Genomic DNA, 23,272 nt, shown 5'->3' on the forward strand with positions numbered 1-23,272 from the left:
GAATGTGCATTTTTTATCGTTACTGGCTTTCTTCTACAAAGAAAAACTGACACTTGTTGTGTGTTTTCACTGTATAAGACATATTTTACAGTGTTTTTCTATATTCTTGAACAATATATCTTGTCAGATCTGTAACATATTTTATTGTTTAGCCCAATTGCTGCCATATTAGCCTTCTACAAGAACTTCCATGGGTGAAAAGGTGAAATGTTTTCTGATTCAAAAAAGGGGGATGGGGAGGGGTGGCTGAATGTACCCCTCATCCCAAAAAAGGATTTATTTACTCCAGTGTGTGTCATATGTCAAAGTAAGATATTAATAGTCTAAAAATAAATAATTATAATACACATGCACTTTGAGATGGAAGCTGTGACCTATATATTTTGAAGCAATAAAGGTTTCAAGAAAGCGCATCATATATCAAAATATACGAGGCTGCCCATGTATAGATTTTGCTTAGTGTGCATGATCAACTTCTATAAAAGCCAAGAGGGTAGACCAGAAGAGATGCAGAGAAGACCTCAGAAGTTCCATCAAGTGGTAAGAGCCTGTGCTGACTGTGACTGAAAGGAATTTAACATCATCACTTATGCGTCTGTACTCAAAGCAATTGTGTTTTTATTTATATTATTACATTTTAATAAATTGTTTTTTTTTATTTATTTTTTTTTATCCAAGGGTGGTGAACATTTCATCTGGTCTCAAGGACAAAAGGCAAGTGAGTTTATGATTCAGTGTGTAGATTTGGGTAGAGGAAAACAGCTGTTATAGTCTGTATTATAGATGAAAACTGGTGAAGCATGCTGTTTTTAAAAACCTGTAATTTATTTACAAAGAAATGTGTTTAAAATGTATTAGTAAGATGAATTTAAGGAAGGGGTCCCACTGACCCTTTATTTTTGTGCCAAATATACCACCTATTGTATTCGCTTTTATTTTGTTGTATTGTATTCTGTTTTTCTTCTTCCACTTTTGAGGCTATGAGAGCCCATAGAACCTCTTGTGGGAAAGTTATATAAATTTGACCTAAATGCAGAGGACATTTGACACATTTCTGTGCAGACTCAGTCTGAGGAAACAGAAAAAGAAGCAGGAAAGTGTCAATTGATGATGTTATAATAGAGCAAAACATGAAATTGGTTCAAACTACAGAACTGATGGTCTGATTAAATTCAACTTGGGATGCAGTGCTGCTATCATAATCCATCATGAGATTTGCATAAATATAAATCATTAGAAAAGTTAATATAATGAAACCAAATCTGTCAGAAATTTCTTAATATTTGTCAGGAAATATTTGTCTGTTTCATACATACTCGTAGCAGGAGGATGCACTCAGGCAGAGAGACCACAAGTGAGACTCATAGTCGGCAGTGAAAATCTCTGTATTGTCCTGAAACTTCATATATGCCACAATTCATATTGTACTGTATGTGCCATCCCCTGCCACCAGCATTTCAATTTCATCACCAGAAAGACATATTCAATCGACATTTTTGCCATTAATGGGCCCCTTACCTGGTTCTTGCTTTCTATCTAAATGTTTATCTAGTATTGTTTTATGTGTCTGTATTTATGTGTAAGCCTACACTTAGGAATATGCCTCTTTCCTAACACAATTCATGTGTTTTATATTTTATGTGTCTTGCCTTTGTTGAATATTTATGAAATTTGTAATGGATAATTCTATCTTTAGTAAGCCGCCACCATGAGTACAGACGCGGAGATGGCCGCTTATGGCAAAGCTGCCATATACCTTCGTAAGCCTGAGAGGGAGAGAATGGAGGCTCAGGCCAAACCGTTTGATGCCAAGGCTGCCTGCTATGTGGCTGATGTCAAAGAGTTGTACCTCAAGGGAACAATCAAGAGCAAAGACGGTGGCAAAGTCACAGTTGTTTTGCTTGACACTAAGGAGGTAAATTTGAATTTCCATTTCATGTAAATACTCATTAAATTACTTATTACATTGTTTTCTTTTATATCTAATATATCAAATTTATAGGAGAGAGTTGCTAAGGAAGAAGATGTCTACCCAATGAATCCTCCCAAGTATGACAAGATTGAGGACATGGCCATGATGACCCATCTCAATGAAGCCTCTGTGCTGTATAACCTCAAAGAGCGTTATGCTGCATGGATGATCTACGTAAGTTCTGAAATGACATATAAAGCATTTATGTTCATTTTTTCTGTGTTGTTGCAATCTGACCACGTCTCTGCTCATTTCAGACCTACTCTGGACTCTTCTGTGCAACTGTGAACCCCTATAAGTGGCTCCCAGTGTATGATGCAGAAGTGGTGTCTGCCTACAGAGGCAAAAAGCGTATGGAGGCCCCACCCCACATCTTCTCTGTCTCTGACAACGCATATCAGTTCATGCAGTGTGGTAAGACATTATGGAATTGAATGCTATAGAATTCATTAAGATGAATTAGATGTTGCTGTTAATATAATAAATATTTACCGGATATTTTACAAATTTCAATCAACAGATAGAGAAAACCAGTCTGTCCTGATTACGTAAGTATTTTAATTTAATTTCAGACCATGACAAAAATGAAAAGTATAACATAGATGGAAAATGTATGGAGATATTTACAAAATAGAATTTAAGACTGAACAAAGATTGAATATACATTGAAAAGTCTACATGTCTTTCAATCTTCTGTCTTCTAATCTCTTATAAACCAGTGGAGAATCTGGTGCTGGAAAGACTGTGAACACCAAACGTGTCATCCAGTACTTTGCCACAGTTGCAGTGTCAGGTGTCAAGAAAGAGGCCAGTAAAATAAAGGTACGAGATACAAAACTATGTCATATATATTATTTTAAAAGATGATGATTTACACTCCTCCCACAAACTATACGATATGTGAATTTGTGAAATGCCTATAAATTGTGTTTAGTCATGAAATAGAAAAACAATTGAAAATAAATGAAAACCCTTCAAACATCACAGGGCTCTCTTGAGGACCAGATCATTGCTGCCAACCCTCTGCTTGAGTCTTATGGTAATGCCAAGACTGTGAGAAATGACAACTCCTCTCGTTTTGTAAGTTAACCACTGTTTATTTACAGTACAGATGGTCAGTTGTGTTAAATTTTACTGTACAGAGTTTTCTATAAAGAGATTATAATTATTATTATTTAGGTATTATGCTATTATGATTTAAACAGGGTAAATTCATCAGAATTCATTTCGGCACCACTGGAAAACTGGCTAGTGCTGACATTGAGACATGTAGGTGGACATGATTTCATTGATCCATCCTGAACAGTTGTCTTTGTCTGTCACTCTTCAGATGATTGTGACTCAAGTACATTCTCTCAACAGATCTGCTGGAGAAGTCTAGAGTGTCATTCCAGCTTCCAGATGAGAGAGGCTACCACATCTTCTTCCAGATGATGACCAACCATAAGCCTGAGATTGTTGGTAGGTGCACATATTTCATTCATTCAATGTTTCAGATAATATTGTAATATGCTCTTTCATTAATGCTGTGCATTTTACAGAAATGTCACTCCTCACCACCAACCCCTATGACTTCCCCATGTGCAGTCAGGGTCAGATCACAGTGGCCAGCATTGATGATAAAGTTGAGCTGGATGCTACTGATGTGAGTCATTGCTATTTAAATATTGAGATATTCTATTTAAATATGGCAAATCATATATTTTATTATTCTCTGTAATTTACAGGACGCTATTGACATTCTTGGTTTCACAAGTGAGGAGAAAATGGGCATCTACAAGTTCACTGGAGCAGTGCTTCATCATGGTAACATGAAGTTCAAGCAGAAGCAGCGTGAGGAGCAGGCTGAGCCTGATGGCACAGAGGGTGAGACTTGTGTTATCCTGGGCTTTAAAATAGTAACCATTGCACTGACTTTGCTGATAACAGAAACTGTGTATAAAATGTTTAGTGTAAATATAAACTAGAAGTTGCGTGCATATCAATAAATCTAAAAATAAAAGGGAGAGTACCTAGTGCCTGATTTATTATAATTTTACACAAAAGACTCTATAGAGCAAAGATAATTTATTTTAAAATGTATTTAACAGAGGCTGACAAAATCGCCTATCTTCTGGGTTTGAACTCTGCTGATATGCTGAAGGGTTTGTGCTACCCCAGAGTCAAGGTCGGAAATGAGTATGTGACCAAAGGCCAGACCGTGGCACAGGTATAGTAACATTTCCAGCATGCCATGTGTTTAACCTAAAATTCTGGCTAATTACTGCAGAAGCAGAATGAAATATCCACTCTATTCTACTTACAGGTGTACAACTCTGTTAGCGCCTTGGCCAAATCTGTCTATGAAAGGATGTTCTTGTGGATGGTCATTCGTATCAACCAGATGTTGGACACAAAACAACAAAGAAATTTCTACATTGGCGTGCTGGATATTGCTGGCTTTGAGATCTTTGATGTAAGAATGATTCTTTTCTCTCTTTTTATGTCAAAATGAATGATATTCAGAAGGTAGTAAATGTTTCTGTCATTTTTTGTCCTCCAGTACAACAGCATGGAGCAGCTGTGTATCAACTTCACCAATGAGAAACTGCAACAGTTTTTCAACCACACCATGTTTGTGCTGGAGCAAGAGGAGTACAAGAAGGAGGGCATTGTTTGGGATTTCATTGACTTCGGCATGGACTTGGCTTCTTGCATTGAGCTCATTGAGAAGGTTATTAATGGTTTATGAATTTATAAATTTCCATTGATCCTATTCTCGAAATCTCAAATTTTTGACAATAAACAACATTCTTTTATAAACAGCCCATGGGTATCTTCTCCATCCTTGAAGAGGAGTGCATGTTCCCCAAGGCTTCAGACACTTCCTTCAAGAACAAGCTATATGATCAGCATCTTGGCAAGAACAAAGCTTTCGAGAAACCAAAGCCTGCCAAAGGCAAGGCTGAAGCCCACTTCTCCCTGGTTCACTACGCTGGAACTGTGGACTACAATGTCACTGGCTGGCTGGACAAGAACAAGGATCCACTGAATGATTCTGTTCTGCTGCTGTACCAGAAGTCTTCTGTCAAACTGCTGGCTACTCTCTACCCACCTGTTGTTGAGGGTAAAGAAAAAATCTATTTAACAAAACTTTGATTCAGTTTTGAACTAACTTTCTTGTTTTTGCATTTATACATGTTCCTTTGTATTTTTATCTCAATAGATAATACTAAAAAGGGAGGCAAGAAGAAGGGTGGTTCCATGCAGACTGTGTCCTCCCAGTTCAGGGTATGTGTAGAGATGACATCACAGCAATATTGCATTATTTTAGAAAAAAAAAAAATAAAGAAATCCAAAGCATGCCAAACTTTTTCTATTCTCCACAGGAAAACTTGGGCAAACTCATGACCAACTTGAGGGCCACTCACCCTCACTTTGTGCGTTGCCTGATTCCCAATGAGTCCAAGACTCCAGGTAAAGTAAAAAAAAAAAAAAAATTTACGTACAGATATTTTGGTTCTCAATATATATGATGAAGTTAATTTACCAAGTTCATGGTGTAAACTGTTTGTTTTAGGTCTCATGCAGAACTTCCTGGTTATCCACCAGCTGAGGTGTAACGGTGTTCTGGAGGGTATCAGAATCTGCACAAAGGGCTTCCCCAGCAGAATCCAATATGGTGACTTTAAGCAGAGGTAAATGGGACCACATGAAAACAACATTTCCTAGGAGGCTCCTAATTAAAAGATATGAAGTATTTTGATACATTTTCCACAGATACAAGGTGCTGAATGCCGCTGTTATCCCAGAGGGACAGTTTATGGATAACAAGAAGGCCAGTGAGAAACTCCTGGGATCCATCGACATTAATCATGACGACTACAGATTTGGACATACAAAGGTTCATTATTTAGCTTTACAAATTTCAAAGATTCAGTGATCATGGTCATATAGCTTATACAGGTTAAATCAATATCTTTTGATTGACTGTTTTACATAAATTCAGGTGTTCTTCAAAGCTGGTCTTCTGGGTGTTCTTGAGGAGATGCGTGATGAGAAACTGGCTGCTCTGGTCACAATGACTCAGGCTCTCTGTCGTGGCTACGTGATGAGGAGGGAGTATGTGAAAATGACGGAGAGGAGGTGATTATTGTCATGAGTAAATATGACATCAATGATAACTGCAAACTTAATAATTATTATGCCATTTAATGATGAATTATTCACAGGGAGTCAATTTACACCATCCAATACAACATCCGTTCATTCATGAATGTCAAACACTGGCCATGGATGAAGGTTTATTACAAGATTAAGCCTCTGCTTCAGAGTGCAGAGACTGAGAAGGAGCTGGCAAACATGAAAGAGGACTATACAAAATGCAAAGAGGCTTTGGTTAAGGCTGAAGCCAAAAAGAAGGAGCTTGAAGAGAAGATGGTATCACTGTTGCAAGAGAAAAATGATCTGCAGCTGCAAGTAGCATCTGTGAGTATATTTTATAATTAACTGAATTTTGGCTACATTAAAAATGAGCAAGGTTTTTTCCAATGAAATAGCAATCTATTTTACTAACAGGAATCTGAGGGTCTCTCAGATGCTGAGGAGAGGTGTGAGGGTCTGATTAAAAGCAAAATCCAACTTGAAGCTAAACTCAAGGAGACAACTGAGAGACTGGAGGATGAGGAAGAAATCAATGCTGAACTGACAGCCAAGAAGAGGAAACTGGAGGATGAGTGCTCTGAGCTGAAGAAAGACATTGATGACCTGGAGCTCACCTTGGCTAAAGTGGAGAAGGAGAAACATGCCACTGAGAATAAGGTTAGAGATTGAGTTGGTTTAAGATTAGATTTCATCTCTATTTTATATTTTGATATAGAATATGAATTTTAATATTTAAGTTTACTTGGAACAAAAAATCCTACAGGTCAAGAACTTGACTGAGGAAATGGCAGCTCAGGATGAGAGCGTTGCCAAGCTTACGAAGGAGAAGAAAGCCCTCCAAGAGTCACATCAGCAGACACTGGATGATCTTCAGGCCGAGGAGGACAAAGTCAACACCCTGACCAAATCCAAGACAAAGCTTGAGCAGCAAGTTGATGATGTGAGTTGATTATGTAAATTAATTATATTAATTCATCAAATCAACTGTTTTCTGCTGTGAACATATTTTATATATCATTGTCCGGTAGCTTGAGGGTTCCCTTGAACAAGAGAAGAAGCTCCGCATGGACCTGGAGAGAACCAAGAGAAAGCTTGAAGGAGACCTGAAATTATCCCAAGAGTCCGTCATGGACCTGGAGAATGACAAGCAGCAATCTGATGAGAAAATAAAAAAGTAATTAAAGCAGGAAATCTTTGAAAACATTGAACATTTTTATTGTTGTGTTATGTTTTTTGTTTGTTTTTTTACAAGTACTTATTGTTGAACAGGAAAGACTTTGAAACGGGTCAGCTGCTCAGCAAGATTGAAGATGAACAATCTCTAGGTGCTCAACTCCAGAAGAAAATCAAGGAGCTTCAGGTATTTTGAGATTTTTTTCAAACATTACATCATTATGATCAAATACAGATCACCAAAAATCAAATTAACTACTTGCCACCATAGGCCCGCATTGAGGAACTGGAGGAAGAGATCGAGGCTGAGCGCGCTGCTCGTGCCAAGGTTGAGAAGCAGAGAGCTGATCTCTCCAGGGAACTTGAGGAGATCAGTGAGAGGCTTGAGGAGGCTGGAGGAGCCACTTCTGCTCAGATCGAGATGAATAAGAAGCGTGAAGCTGAATTCCAGAAGCTGCGTCGTGATCTTGAAGAGTCCACCCTCCAGCATGAAGCTACTGCTGGTGCCCTCCGCAAGAAGCAGGCAGACAGTGTGGCCGAGCTGGGAGAGCAAATCGACAACCTGCAGCGTGTCAAGCAAAAGCTTGAGAAAGAGAAGAGCGAATTCAAAATGGAGATTGATGATCTTTCCAGCAACATGGAAGCTGTTGCCAAAGCAAAGGTTGGGAAATATTCTAAAGAATATATGTGACCCATGCTGGCAAAATGTGTCGGAATACACATGTGCTAATTACGAGCTACAGGCAAATTTAAATTTTGGTCGAATTTCATTTTCATTCACAAAAATTGGTTCATTAAGCCCTCTTCTAGCGATCCCAATGCTAATTAAACATCTAAAATTATCTTTATGTTTACGTTTTCTGAGAGGTGTACCTTCCTAAATCTTTCCTTTGTTCTAATAATCCATGAAAAATTGCCATTTTTCTTTACTCACTTCTCAACGACTGGTGCTTCCCCTCAGCACAAGTTTTAATATTCATAGCGAATTCTCGATGGCTTAAGTCTGAACCAATGAAATATGATTTTTAAACTCATGCTGATGTAAACAAAATGATCTTACTTGCACTGACTGACAGATCAGCACTGACTGACAGATCAACACAAAGCACAAAGACGCCCCTCTCAGACAGCACGCAATCCCAATATACACATGTCCACAGAATTGCAGTATTTCAAAATATCTGTCTTGGCGAATATTCACATATCTGTTATGCCTTAAGTGAACGTTTGGTTAACTGTTGGGGAAAAACATCTGCTATGTAACATTATATTAGATATGTCATACGTGCACTACAGGAGGTCTCAATATACAGGCTGCTGTCTCAATGTTAATCAAACAATTGTGGTATGGAACAAAAATGTATATATATTTTTCCTATAGATATTTGGTTTTGATTTGGTGTGTGCCAAATTTGGTGGTATTACCATGGATTTTAAGGTATGGTTGCTGGGTGATTTTGTTTTGGATCCTTCAGAAAACTTTAACTAGATTTTTCTCAAAATATACTTTGCTGACTCCATTGACTTCAAATAGGTGTAGCGCAGTCCTTTTTTGTCTGATTCCAACAAATAATACATCATCATACATCATCATACATCATCAGGTTTTTTGAGAAGAATAAAAGTAAATAACTATAACTCATTTTTGAAAATGTGCTCATTGTGACTCATTTTGCCAGCACGGGTCACATACAACAAGTCTTGAAGTTCTTTCAAATATCTAATGACTTTTGTATTTGCAGGGCAATCTTGAGAAGATGTGCCGCACACTTGAGGACCAACTTAGTGAAATTAAGTCCAAGAATGACGAGAACGTTCGTCAGTTAAATGATCTCAGTACTCAAAGTGCAAGATTTCAAACTGAAAATGGTAACTCATGAACAAATTCATATTATATCAAAAGTAATTAATGTCAATAATTAACAATAATTATCAACAATACTTAATAAAAAATAATAGTGTATTAAGATTGTTCAGCTGTAAATTTCTGACTGTAACACTGATACAATCTTACATCCATTTGTTTTTAAATAAACTGATAGAGACATAGAAAAGTCTGACACAGTGAATTTAAATCTATACAGGTGAGTTTGGCCGTCAGCTGGAGGAGAAGGAGGCTCTGGTTTCTCAGCTCACCAGAGGCAAACAAGCTTCCACTCAGCAAATTGAGGAGCTTAAGAGGCATATTGAAGAGGAGGTTAAGGTAATACAGCATAATCAATTCATGCACATACTTGTCAATTACTTTACTGTAGAGACAATAATACAATAATATTATGCGACTTTGTCCCTTAGGCTAAGAACGCACTGGCCCATGCTGTGCAATCAGCCCGTCATGACTGCGACCTGCTCCGTGAGCAGTTTGAGGAAGAGCAGGAGGCAAAGGCTGAGCTGCAGCGGGGAATGTCAAAGGCCAACAGTGAGGTTGCTCAGTGGAGAACCAAATATGAAACTGATGCCATCCAGCGCACTGAGGAGCTTGAAGAGTCCAAGTATGTATATTACTGTATAATATTCCTAACTCTCACAGCTATTTTATAGATTAGAATTAAAAATAATGTGTATTACTTAACAGGAAGAAGCTGGCTCAGCGTCTGCAAGAGGCAGAGGAACAAGTTGAGGCCGTAAACTCCAAATGTGCATCTCTGGAGAAGACCAAACAGAGACTCCAGGGTGAGGTGGAGGACCTCATGATCGATGTGGAGAGAGCCAATGGTTTGGCTGCCAACCTTGACAAGAAGCAGAAGAACTTCGACAAGGTAAACAGTTTTAGTCATATTATATTCTCTTTTTAAAGTATTGCTGGAATGGGCTTTGTTCAACATTTTTTAAACAAACTCTATCCTAAAATATCTCCACCAAAGGTCCTGGCAGAATGGAAGCAGAAATATGAGGAAGGTCAGGCCGAGCTGGAAGGTGCCCAGAAAGAGGCTCGTTCACTCAGCACTGAACTGTTCAAGATGAAGAACTCCTATGAGGAGAGCCTGGATCATCTGGAGACCCTCAAGAGAGAAAACAAGAACCTGCAGCGTAAGAATGAAACCGTTAAATTAGAAAAAAAACTTAAAGGGATTGTTCACCCAAAATGAAAATTATTTTACTAATTACTGACCCTCATGTCGTTCCAAACTCGTGAGACTTTTGTTCATCTTCGGAACACAAATTAAGATATTTTTGATGAAATCTGAGAGCTCAATTCATATGGATTAGTTTTATGATCTCTTTATAACCTTTTTGAAGTGTCAAAGAATCAATTATGTAGCTGTCTATGGAGGGACAGAAAACTTTCAAATTTCATCAAAAAGATCTTCATTTGCGTTCCAAAGATGAACGAAAGTCTTACGGGTTTGTAATGACACGAGGGTGAGTAATTAATTAATGATAACATTTTCATTTTTGGGTGAAGTATCCCTTTAAATGTTCTAATTCTCAGTGAACATTAAAAAGTAAGCACATATGATTAATGCATGTGCATTATGATACATATTATATGTTTTTCTCTCTATAGAGGAAATTTCAGATCTGACAGAGCAGTTAGGTGAGACTGGTAAGAGCATCCATGAGCTGGAAAAGGCCAAGAAGACAGTGGAGACTGAGAAGTCAGAGATTCAGACGGCCCTGGAAGAGGCTGAAGTGAGTATCTGGAGATCAATATGGAATTCTTGCTAGAACCATCATACTGTGTTGTTGTATTCATCAACACACTGTGTGTATTTTCATTATCATATTTAAATGTTGTTTTATTTTTCATAGGGTACACTGGAGCATGAGGAGTCCAAGATTCTTCGTGTCCAGCTTGAGCTAAACCAGATCAAGGGAGAGATTGACAGGAAGATTGCAGAGAAGGATGAGGAGATGGAGCAGATCAAGAGGAACAGCCAGAGAGTCATTGAATCCATGCAGGGCACTCTGGACTCTGAAGTCAGGAGCAGGAATGATGCCCTGAGAATCAAGAAGAAGATGGAGGGAGACCTTAATGAGATGGAGATTCAGCTGAGCCACTCCAATCGCCAGGCTGCTGAGGCCCAGAAACAGCTCAGGAACGTTCAGGGACAACTCAAGGTATGCATAGGAATTCTTCTTTTTGACTTTAGGATGCATTCATATATTTTTTTTAAATAATCTAACATATGGTAAGTACAGCCTAGCAGAAATCACATTGAAAGCTCATTCTAAAGCTATTGTTATGTTCAGGATGCCCAACTGCACCTTGATGATGCCCAGAGAGGACAGGAAGACATGAAGGAGCAGGTGGCCATGGTGGAGCGCAGAAACACTCTGATGCAGTCTGAGATTGAGGAGCTGAGAGCTGCTCTGGAGCAGACAGAGAGAGGCCGCAAAGTGGCTGAACAAGAGCTGGTGGATATCAGTGAGCGTGTTGGGCTGCTGCACTCTCAGGTAAAGGCATATTGTTTCCCTGAAATTAAGGGAATTGAGAGCATCATTCAAAATGTTCAAACTGTTGCTTTCCATTTTGTAGAACACAAGTCTCCTGAACACCAAGAAGAAGCTTGAGGCTGACCTTGTTCATGTCCAGAGTGAAGTTGATGACACTGTACAGGAAGCCAGAAATGCAGAGGAGAAGGCCAAGAAGGCCATTACTGATGTGAGAAACAGTAGCTGCCAAATGTTTCATAAGACGCTTACATACATTTTACTTTAAAAATGTGGATCTAATGACTTTCTGTATTAATGCAAAAGGCTGCAATGATGGCAGAAGAGCTGAAGAAGGAGCAGGACACCAGTTCTCACCTTGAGAGGATGAAGAAGAATCTGGAGGTCACAGTGAAGGACCTGCAGCACCGTCTGGATGAGGCTGAGAATCTGGCCATGAAAGGAGGAAAGAAACAACTCCAGAAGTTGGAGTCCAGAGTAAGCCTCTTTATAGTTATGATATGGGCAAGGTGAAGTATGTTATATTATGATTTGTTTGAATAACAATATGTTCTTTAGGTCCGTGAGCTTGAGGCTGAAGTTGAAGCTGAGCAGAGACGTGGAGCTGATGCTGTTAAAGGTGTCCGCAAATATGAGAGGAGAGTGAAAGAGCTCACTTATCAGGTATGACCATATTCCTCACAAGTTTGTTTAGACAAAAGAGTCTGTATAATAGTGTATGCACTGACAATGCCTATTTTAATAAAGGATCAATGCTTAATTTTGTAAATGTGTATTTTTTGAAGACTGACGAGGACAAGAAGAACATCACCAGACTCCAGGATTTGGTTGACAAACTGCAGCTGAAGGTCAAAGTCTACAAGAGGCAGTCTGAAGAGGCGGTATGTAAAATCTAATAGAACATTTTGACACTGTAATTATTTATATTGGAATGCTAATTTGATGAAACGTGATACATGAACCATATTAAAAAAAAAAAAACTTTAGGAGGAGCAAGGCAATGTTCATCTGTCCAAGTTGAGGAAGGTGCAGCATGAGCTTGAGGAGGCTGAGGAGCGTGCTGACATTTCTGAGTCTCAGGTCAACAAGCTCAAAGTAAAGAGCCGGGATTCTGGAAAGGTTAGACTAAGTAGATGAGTTTTTTGCATTATTTATTCAACTTGTTTATCCAAATATATGAACTACCTCTTAAAAGTAGTAGTGGAACTATAATAATTGCATTTTGCTGATGTACATATCCTGTATGGCATTTGCACATCTGTATTCTCTTCATTATGTAAAGTGAAGAACATTTTTGTTAATAAGACTAATGTTTAACTTTTCCTTCTTTCCCAGGCCAAAGAAGAATGAATCTTTAACACTTGAAAGGAGCATTTAAGTCATATAATATGAATGTTTAATGTAAAAGTACCTTTCTTAATAAAACTGTTTATTTCAGCAAATAATTAGCCTTTGTGTGATTTTCCAACAAGATACACTAGTACAACACTAACATCGGATCTATATGATTACATTAAACCTTATTATTCACATCACAAGTGTGCTGAGTATCAAGAGTGTCTTGAATCCAAATTTGAACTTTTAAAGGTTCCATAAAAGTTCAAAAGGTTTCATGTTTACTGAATGCATTCGCTCAAACATTTCTGCTATAAAGTTTCCACCCTGGACTGATGTTATTGACTAATGCAATATTCTGTGAACTAGCCTTCCAGTTAGCACAATTAAGCCTCTACAGATGATCCAGAGATCTAAAAAGTAAATATAATACCTGGAAAAAGCTATCTGTAACCTATCACATTTATCATTTTCATTAAATTATATTATATTATAATACATATTTTAAATATATATATATCCCTCTGATGGTCCTCGGTCATTTCTGACCGAATAATTTTCTGTTTTGAATTTTTAAAAATCACAGCTTCATCGGAAGGTTATGATACTTGGTGACTTTTATGGAATTAGATATGTGAATACAAAAAAAATTTTAGGTCATGATCCGAGCATGCTAAGTGGTCGTAAAAAAAATAGTCACACTCGTGGTCTTCGGTCAAAAATGACCGACCCATAGGAAATGAATGGGAAATTTACAAAAACACAAAAATTCTCTGAATTTTTGTCTGTACAATCTACAAATCAGCCACAATTCTAAAAAAAAGTACACCGCAGTAAAGGGGTGACACTCTACAACATCACGAGTGCAAAAAAATTTGAACCCACCCACACACACACACATAGAAACACACTTTTATACACATACACACCAATAAATTCAGATTACAAAAAATCTGTTTTGAATTTTTAAAAATCACAGCTTCATTGGAATGTTACGAAACTTGGCGACTTTTCTGGCATTAGGTATGTGAACACACAAAAAAATTGAGTTCATGATCCGAGCATGCTAAGTGGTCGTAAAAAAAATGAGTCACGATTTTGGTGTTCGGTCAAAAATGACACCCATAGGAAATGAATGGGAAATTGACAAAAAGACAAAAAATGTCTACAAATCGGCCACAATGCAGAAAAAAAGTGCTCAGCAATGAAGGGGTGAAACTCTAAAACATCAAGAGTGAAAAACATAACATAATTAATAATTATAATTAATATATATATATATATATATATATATATATATATATATATATATATATATATTAATATAATAATTATAAAAATTATTAAAATAATAATTAATAAAATGTTATAAACCTTGGCAAAAAGTATTATTTGAGAATTTCAAAAAAAAAAAATACATTCAATCCACATCTTAAAAGTAAGTAATTTGGTCCAAAAACAACTAGAATTCACAAGCATCTCCATTTAGAGCTATACAGGCATCTAGTGGTAAACCCATGCAATAACATGATTTATTTAATTTTATGTTTAATTAATTTTTTTTTTTTTTTTTTTTTTGAAAGCCTAGTCTCTATTTTAACCGAAAATACTGCATATAAAAAATATATATATAATAATAATAAAAAAATAAAAATCATTATTTTCAATGGCAAAAAATGGACTATAAATATTGCATAAATATTAATAAGTTCAATCAAATTGTCTCAAAATACTAAATTAAAAATAATAAATATTATAGAACAAAAATAAATTGCATTGGTTTTTACTGGGATGGAGGAAGTTTCATTTTTAGGTGTCTGACCGGGAAGGCCACGAACGTGACTCCTAAACGAAGACCATCAGAGGGATATATATATATATATATATTATAATTATTATATTTAATATAATTTAATTTAATTAATTTATAATATAATGCATGCATTTATAATATAATACCCTATAATGAGCAAGCAACAAGGTATTTTTCTGAAATACAAAAATATCAGTGAATGACACGTGTGGAGTGCTATGATGTATCACACAACGCTCCCACACCAAGCACTGAATGAGCCAGAGATGGCTCAGTCACATCCAGTCTATAATATCTTGCAAATGTTTGCGGTGATGCCCAGCTCCATATGTCCTAAATAGACACCCCTGAACAGTGCCCAAGAGGTAAATATTTTAAATTTTTGCGTCTTTGTAACAAATTACAATCGCGTTTACCACTCAGTGAGAGAGTGGTAAAACGAAATGGGTCCCCCATTATAATTGTCAGCACAAGAGACGAAGAGCGAACTGCTCTTTAGTAACAAACTCATCCTCTGCACGTAAGTGCGGGCACAGATAGTTTAACCGCTCTTCTTCTGATGTAGAAAAAGGTGTGCTTCTGATGTCTCATTGACTTTAGGAACAAACTCCGGATTAGTTTTCAGTGTAACTTTCGATCCACCCACTGAAAACCGCATACAGTGAGAATGTACAGACAAAGCGTGTAATTCACTCACCCGCTTTGATGTAGTGAGTGCAAGCAGTAAAGCTGTCTTTAAAGAAAGACACTGTAAATCAATACTCTTTAATGGTTCAATAGGGGGCTGGAAGAACACGTCCAGAACCACAGATAAATCCCAGGATGGGATCAGAGACTTAGTGACCGGAAGTAACCGTCTCACACCCTCATAAATCGTTATACTGTATTAAGGGGTGCTAGCTTATTGTTTCTGAATCCAGCCCCAAATGACAAGCTGAGATGAACTTTTACTGTTAAAAAGGCTCTACCTTTATCTAATAGTTCCTGCAGAAAGCAGAGAACATCTGATACAGAGCATAAGAACGAAAGAATTCATCTCTCTGCGCACCATCGTTCAAAAACGTCTCGGGTTACGACTGTTAACTCTTGTTCCCTGAGAACAGGGAACGAGACACTGCGTCCTGAGACACTTTGGGGAACGCCTCAGCATGACTGATGACTAAAGTTCAGTATAATCACTGCAATCGTATTGGCCGGCGACAGCCATGACGTCACTACTAGTGTGACCAGGAAGTTTAAAAGGGTGCCTAGAGAACATGTCATCCATTTCTTCGTCTGAAGGGACTGTGCAGGCAGCCTGGAGGCATGGCGATGAGACGCACTGTGTTTTCAGATCATCCGTGCTTCTTCAGCAGTGTAGAGAGAGTGCGAAAAAACGTGTTCTTTTAACAGAAAAGCTCTGACTGGGGGGTTTAAATGATTGAAATCTGGCAACCGTAAGCATGGAACTCGTAAAAACAGTCAATGTGTTGTCGTCTCCTTTATATGACAAAAACAAGTAGTTTTGGTCAAGTTTTTATTTTTTAAACACATTTCAGTCTTGTCTTTTTTCGTCATCGATATTGCATGTGTTGATATAGTCACAATTATCGTTTAATGACATGGGTGTCGTCTCTCATCGTCTTGTCTTAGTCAGGGAAAAACAGGTCGTCAACGAACATTTTCCGTCATAGTTTTCGTTAACTATGCTCTCAGTGATATGTGTTGGGGCCCCGCTATGATAACAGTAACTTTCTCAAATGTTTACAGAACAAGCGGGAACCCAGTGTGCCTGTATCTTTCTCTATTGCTGTTCTATTACAAGATAGAAAGTTTAAGGCCTTCAATAGCCGTACAGCAAACCCAACTAATCTTGTGCCTATTACACGTCAAACTAAGATTGATGTGGGCACAAAAAGTAAGACTGTTAAGTTAGCACTTTTAAACATCCGCTCACTTAAAAATAAATCACTTCTAGTCAACAACTTAATAACCACAAACAACCTGGATTTTATGCTTCTAAAGGAAACCTGGCTAGAAGACAGCTGCAGTGCAACAGTCCTCAATGAAACATCCCCTCCTAATTTTACTTTTATGAGTGTCTGCAGAGCTGTTAAGAGAGGTGGGGGTCTAGCTGCTCTTTTTAAAGATATCTATCAATGTAAGCAAATATCATTTGGGAATTACCCGTCTTTCGAATATCTGGGTATTGTGTTAAAAGGTGCTCCACGCATTTTACTTATCATTATTTACAGGCCTCCAAAATACTCTCCAGCCTTTGCTGAGGATTTTACAGAACTGTTATCAACAATTACCTCAGAGTTTGACTGTTTTGCCATTGCTGAAGATTTTAACATTCACATAGATAATGCAGAAACCAATATGGCAAAAGAAATCAAAACTGTTTTAAAAACTTTTGATCTGACTCAGCATGTACATGGACCCACACACAATCGTGGACACACTCAAGAATTCTAAAATTGTAAAATTAAAAAATTTCTGAGAAAGCCAACTGTAGCTGCACAGTAAAAGGGAGAGAAGCTTAAAAGGCTGCTGGATCAACGATGGACTGGACACCTTGAGACGGTGTTCGTGGTGCTGAAATCACACGACACGCTTGTGGATTATCTGAATGAAATCACAACCACAAGAAAAGGTGCTGACGTAAAAATTTAACCTGTTGGACTTCACAAGGCCATCACAGAACCGACTTTCAAATTTCTTGCCTGTGTGATGTACAAAGTTTTGGGCCTGATGGATCCACCGAATAGGATGCAGCAAGCTGAACAAACGGATCTATTGACGGCAATTCGGCTCATTGGCAGCGCTTCTTGCATTGAAAGTGTATGATCAGATGCAGAGTTTGCGAAACTGTGGGCTAAAAGTATAGGTGCAGATGATGCGGTTCCTGCCCCTCCCAAATGGCAGCGACAGCCCAGTAAGACTCTGCAAGACTACATTGTGGATGAAAGGGTTGGTCAGCGTGAAGTGGACATTGAACAGGAGTGCAAGCGGCAGTTTTTTAGCGTTTTTTAGTTTTAGTTGACTTTGCATTTAGCATTATTTTCATTGGAGAAATGTCTGTGCGTTTCAGCGAATGTAATAGCAACTACATGGCAGCGTTGGATGCACTGGACCCTGGTAGTGAGAAATTTTTGAATGTGGGGAAAGTGCCACTACTACTGGATTTAACAAACACCAAAATGGTGGAGTCTCGGTTCACCGTTGCACGTCAGTGTTGGCAAACACAGTGCACAGGCCAGGACGAGAAAGTGATGTTGTTCAAACTTCTTTCAAATAACTCCAGCGTTTTCCAAGCCATGCCAGTGGTGCTGACTGCCTTCAAACACGCACTAACATTTGGGGCCTCGACTATGTGCGAGAACTCTCTCAACGCTGAAGAATATATTTTCTGAGCACAGACACAGCATGTTGCATAGACAAGAAGCACATTTGATCCAGCTGGCATTTGAAAATGACCTAAGTAGAAAATTCAGAGACGAATGGAAAGAGTTACTGCTGAGGAGGTTTCACTCATTGAAGAGAAGATTGCAGCTCTACTGAGGCTAAAGATATGATTAAATATTTTGCTCGTGATTTAAAATGTTTGATAATTAGTCACAGTTGTCAGCGTTATATTGTCTTTGTAGCGGTTCAGGTTGTTTTAATCGTAATATTCCGTTAAACGGGTCGCAATGAGCTGAGCATGTGGGTTAAGCAGGCATACCTTGATTTTGGTGGTGTTGTCGTGCCGTGGTAACGTGATTGTGTAGGCCTTATATACACTGCATATCTGGTGATCGCCCCCTCTCAGTATTTCAGACGCCCCCTCATCAGCGCTTGGCTGGTGCCAGATCTGCACGCAAGACTTACTTTTTTTTTTGGTACTTTTTTTTTTTTTTGTATGTGATATAATCACTGTCTGTCTGCCTGTTCATGTTATTATCCTGATTGTATATTTGTTACTGTCAATATTATGTAAAGCTCTGGGCCCCTTGTACTCATTCGCAACTTTCCCCCTACAAGCAAATACAAGTGAGTCTTTAAAACCTTAAAATGAGCAATGATTTTAAAAAAATGCTTTAGGTCATTTTATTCATACACAACAATATTTTTGGCATTTGAGGTTAGACGTTCTTTACTGTTGTGATGACTACTGTTGTGATTGCAAAAATACTTTGTCATTTGTTCCATGTTAACTTAAAATTCATGTTAAAGGGTTAGTTCACCCAAAAATGAAAATTCTGTCAGTAATTACTCACCCTCATGTTGTTCCAACCCCATAAGACCTTCATTCATCTTCGGAACACAACTTAAGATATTTTTGATTCAATCTGAGAGCTGGCTCACTCCTCCATAGGCTTCTAAGACATTATAACTTGCTGGCCCAGAAAATGCATTAAAGACATCGTTAATATAGTAATAGAGTTAATATAACACAGAAGCGCTGTGCTATTACACTACGTGAAAAAACTCGAGGCCCAGAGAGAAGGAAATAAATAGTGGAATAAAGTCGTTATTTTTGTTTGTTTTTGCGCACAAAAAGTATTCTCGTCGCTTTATAAACTTAAGATTGAGCCACTGTAGTCACTTGGACTATATTAACAATGTCTTTAATGCATTTTCTGGGCCAGCAAGTTATAATGTCTTAGAAGCCTATGGTGTAGTGAGCCAGCTCTCAGACTTAATCAAAAATATCTTAATTTGTGTTCCGAAGATGAACAAAGGTCTTACGGGGTTGGAACAACATAAGGGTGAGTAATTACTGACAGAATTTTCATTTTTGGGTGAACTAACCCTTTAAAGTATAAACTTTGAATGAGTCCAAATTATTGTACCACTTCTAATTAAGTTTAAAGATGTCTAACATTAAAATATGGAAACATTGCAATAAACAGAAATAAAAATGGAAACACAGCAGTTCACGACAAAGCAAATGGAAAAATCACTGAATCTTTCCCCTCATTGAGTAATATAGTCTACCCATCAAAAACATTAGGTATAAATAGACACTAGACTCATACACTGGGAGGGAACTTTCATGGTATTTTTTTAAGAGACAGCTTGGATGGCGATCTTCCATGCAGTCAATCACTTATATGGCTATTTCTGTTATACGTGCTTGACTTTGTGAAAAATATTAGATATCAAATGTGTCTTTATATGTTTGTTTTAATATTATTCCAATTTAATCTGCAACTGAAAATAATTCCCCATAAATTAAAATCAATAGATATTTTTTTCTTGTCAATCAATTAAAAATGAAATATTTATGAAGTATAAATGTAAAAAGATATTTAAAAATATGTAAATTCAAAAAATATATATGATTATGACTATGACTATCATGTAATTTATTTAAATTACGGACACATTATCAAACTATTGCATTGTCAAATGTATGTGATACCTATAACTGATGTGTAAAATGATGTCATATCTGTTGATGACTGAGAATAGGTGTAGCTTCTTACCATAAATTAGGACTCTAAAGCGTATCCATTTATAGCCTCTGCTTAGTGTGCAAATTGACCTCAATATAAGTTTTGAGGAGAGCACAGCCAGTCTCATAGGAGCCTAGAGGAGTTGCTGCTTGTGGTAAGAAGCTGAAATACTTTGCATGTGATGTTGTTATTAGTATGAGATTATACTAAGTGAATTGATATGACAGAAAAAGTCTTTAAAAAGATATTATTACCATATATGCCTAAATGTATAGACAAATGTATATTTATTTTATTTTATTTTTATTCCTTTACAGGGTGTTAAAATTTCATCTGGTCTTCAAAAGGAGGAAGGTAGGTGGTAGCAACACACTGCATTACTGCATTAAAAAGACATGGTTGAATATTAGCATGTTTTCAGATGCATGTAGACGTATTTATCGTAGATGTGCTGTTTTTTTTATTGATACATTACTTAAGAATTTTATACTTGTCTATTGGCAGATTTTAAGTGGGACTCTTGACACTTTTTATAAATATGGACACTGTGGTATATAACTGATGTAACATGTGGTACATAACTGAAACAAAAAAATAAGTGTTGAAAAAGTTTAGTTTCATTTGTTAATGCGGTTTTTTATGTATTATAATGTATCAACAAAATGCATATTGTGACAGATGATTTCATTAGAGACGCCATAAATTAAGGACTATTGTGTTCACTCTTTTTACATTTGAATAGGCCTTTTCACTTTAATATTCTATAAAGACCTTAACTACATGAGACCCTCTATGAATACTGTTTGTGGACAGTATGTTTGATTATCAATACTTATTTTATTGATTCAAAAAGCATGTCAATGTTTCTTATCCAAATTTTAGTAAGCCGCCACCATGAGTACGGACGCTGAGATGGCCGTTTATGGCAAGGCTGCCGTTTACCTTCGTAAGCCTGAGAGGGAGAGAATTGAGGCTCAGAACAAACCGTTTGATGCCAAGACTGCCTGCTATGTGGCTGATGCCAAAGAGTTGTACCTCAAGGGAACAGTCAAGAGCAAAGAGGGTGGCAAAGCCACAGTTATTTTGCTTGACACTAAGGAGGCAAGTTTTAATTTCTACTTAATGTAGATGCTCATTAAATTACTTATTACATTGTTTTCTTTTATATCTAATATCTAATTTATCAAATTTAAAGGAGAGAACAGTAAAGGAAGATGACGTCTACCCAATGAATCCTCCCAAGTATGACAAGATTGAGGACATGGCCATGATGACCCATCTCAATGAAGCCTCTGTGCTGTATAACCTCAAAGAGCGTTATGCTGCATGGATGATCTACGTAAGTTCTGAAACAACAAACAAAAGCATTTAAGTTCATTTGGTCTGTGTTGTTGCAATCTGACCATGTCTCTGCTCATTTCAGACCTACTCTGGACTCTTCTGCGCAACTGTGAACCCCTACAAGTGGCTCCCAGTGTATGATGCAGAAGTGGTGTCTGCCTACAGAGGCAAAAAGCGTATGGAGGCCCCACCCCACATCTTCTCTGTCTCTGACAACGCATATCAGTTCATGCTGACTGGTAAGACATTATGGAATTGAATTCTATAGAATTCATTAAGGTGAATTTGATGATGTTAATATAAGAAATATTTATCGGATATTTTACACATTACAATCAACAGATAGAGAAAACCAGTCTGTCCTGATTACGTAAGTATTTTCATTTAATCTCAGACCATGACAAAAATTTAAGTATAATGTAAATGGCAAGTCTATATGGAGATATTTACAAAACAGAATTTAAGAATGAACTTCTGAATATACTTTGAAAAGTCTACATGTCTTTTAAACTTCTGTTTTCTATAATCTCTCATAAACCAGTGGAGAATCTGGTGCTGGAAAGACTGTGAACACCAAACGTGTCATCCAGTACTTTGCCACAGTTGCAGTGGCAGGTGGTGAAAAGAAGAAAGATACTCCTGGCAAAATGCAGGTATGATATATAAAACTACATACATTTTATTTTGAATGATGGTGATTTACACTGATCTCACATGATATGTGAATTTGTGAAGTGCCTATAAATAGTGTTTAGTCATTAAATAGAAAATAACTGAAAATAACTGAAAACCCTTCAAACATCACAGGGCTCTCTTGAGGACCAGATCATTGCTGCCAACCCTCTGCTTGAGGCTTATGGTAATGCCAAGACTGTGAGAAATGACAACTCCTCTCGTTTTGTAAGTAAACCACTTTTTATTTACAATAAAGTTAGTCAATTGTGTTGGATTGACTAATGGAGTTTTATATAAAGAGATTATTTATGTATTGTGCCATTTTGTTTCAAACAGGGTAAATTTATCAGAATTCACTTCGGCACCACTGGAAAACTGGCTAGTGCTGACATTGAGACATGTAGGTGGACACGATTTCATTGATCCACCCTGAACATTTGTCTTGATCTGTCACTCTTCAGATGATTGTGACTCAAGTACATTCTCTCAACAGATCTGCTGGAGAAGTCTAGAGTGACATTCCAGCTTCCAGATGAGAGAGGCTACCACATCTTCTACCAGATGATGACCAACCATAAGCCTGAGCTGCTTGGTAGGTGCACACATTTCATTCAGTGTTAAATGCCAGATAATATTGTAAGACACTGTTTCTAAAAATCTGTGTATTTTACAGAAATGACGCTAATCACCAGCAACCCCTATGACTACCCTATGTGCAGTATGGGTCAGATCACAGTGGCCAGCATTGATGATAAAGAGGAGCTGGTTGCTACTGATGTGAGTCATTTGAATATTGACATACTGTATGTTTATATGGCAGAAAAGATCCTAGAGTGCATTCTTCTCTGTAATTTTCAGACTGCTATTGACATTCTGGGCTTTACTAATGAGGAGAAAATGGGGATCTACAAGTTCACTGGAGCAGTGCTTCATCATGGCAACATGAAGTTCAAGCAGAAGCAGCGTGAGGAGCAGGCTGAGCCTGATGGCACAGAGGGTGAG

At 37.5% G+C, this 23,272-nt stretch overlaps 1 protein-coding gene across 3 annotated transcripts in view; it reads left to right on the plus strand.

Annotated features, from left to right (window-relative positions):
- Positions 1-441: 441 nt before the first annotated feature.
- LOC309489648 (myosin heavy chain, fast skeletal muscle-like) overlaps positions 442-23,272 on the plus strand; it is a gene marked incomplete at its 5' end in the record, with an annotated part of 33,793 nt that continues 10,962 nt past the window's right edge. Inside the window, 12 exons of one of the 3 annotated variants that reach the window (XM_082158514.1) lie at positions 442-540; positions 679-718; positions 1,701-1,915; positions 21,450-21,593; positions 21,678-21,834; positions 21,938-21,965; positions 22,137-22,248; positions 22,403-22,495; positions 22,607-22,670; positions 22,764-22,862; positions 22,944-23,047; positions 23,129-23,267. In XM_082158514.1, the coding sequence (XP_082014640.1) occupies positions 442-540; positions 679-718; positions 1,701-1,915; positions 21,450-21,593; positions 21,678-21,834; positions 21,938-21,965; positions 22,137-22,248; positions 22,403-22,495; positions 22,607-22,670; positions 22,764-22,862; positions 22,944-23,047; positions 23,129-23,267 (1,294 nt within the window). Of the gene's footprint in view, positions 541-678; positions 719-1,700; positions 1,916-20,556; positions 20,609-21,136; positions 21,356-21,449; positions 21,594-21,677; positions 21,835-21,937; positions 21,966-22,136; positions 22,249-22,402; positions 22,496-22,606; positions 22,671-22,763; positions 22,863-22,943; positions 23,268-23,272 lie in introns of those variants that run through there. The other 2 variants (XM_082158513.1, XM_082158512.1) reach the window with 2 other exon arrangements.

Source organism: Leuciscus leuciscus, assembly GCF_965113295.1.
Source record: "Leuciscus leuciscus genome assembly, chromosome: 24".
Classification (NCBI taxonomy): domain Eukaryota; kingdom Metazoa; phylum Chordata; class Actinopteri; order Cypriniformes; family Leuciscidae; genus Leuciscus; species Leuciscus leuciscus.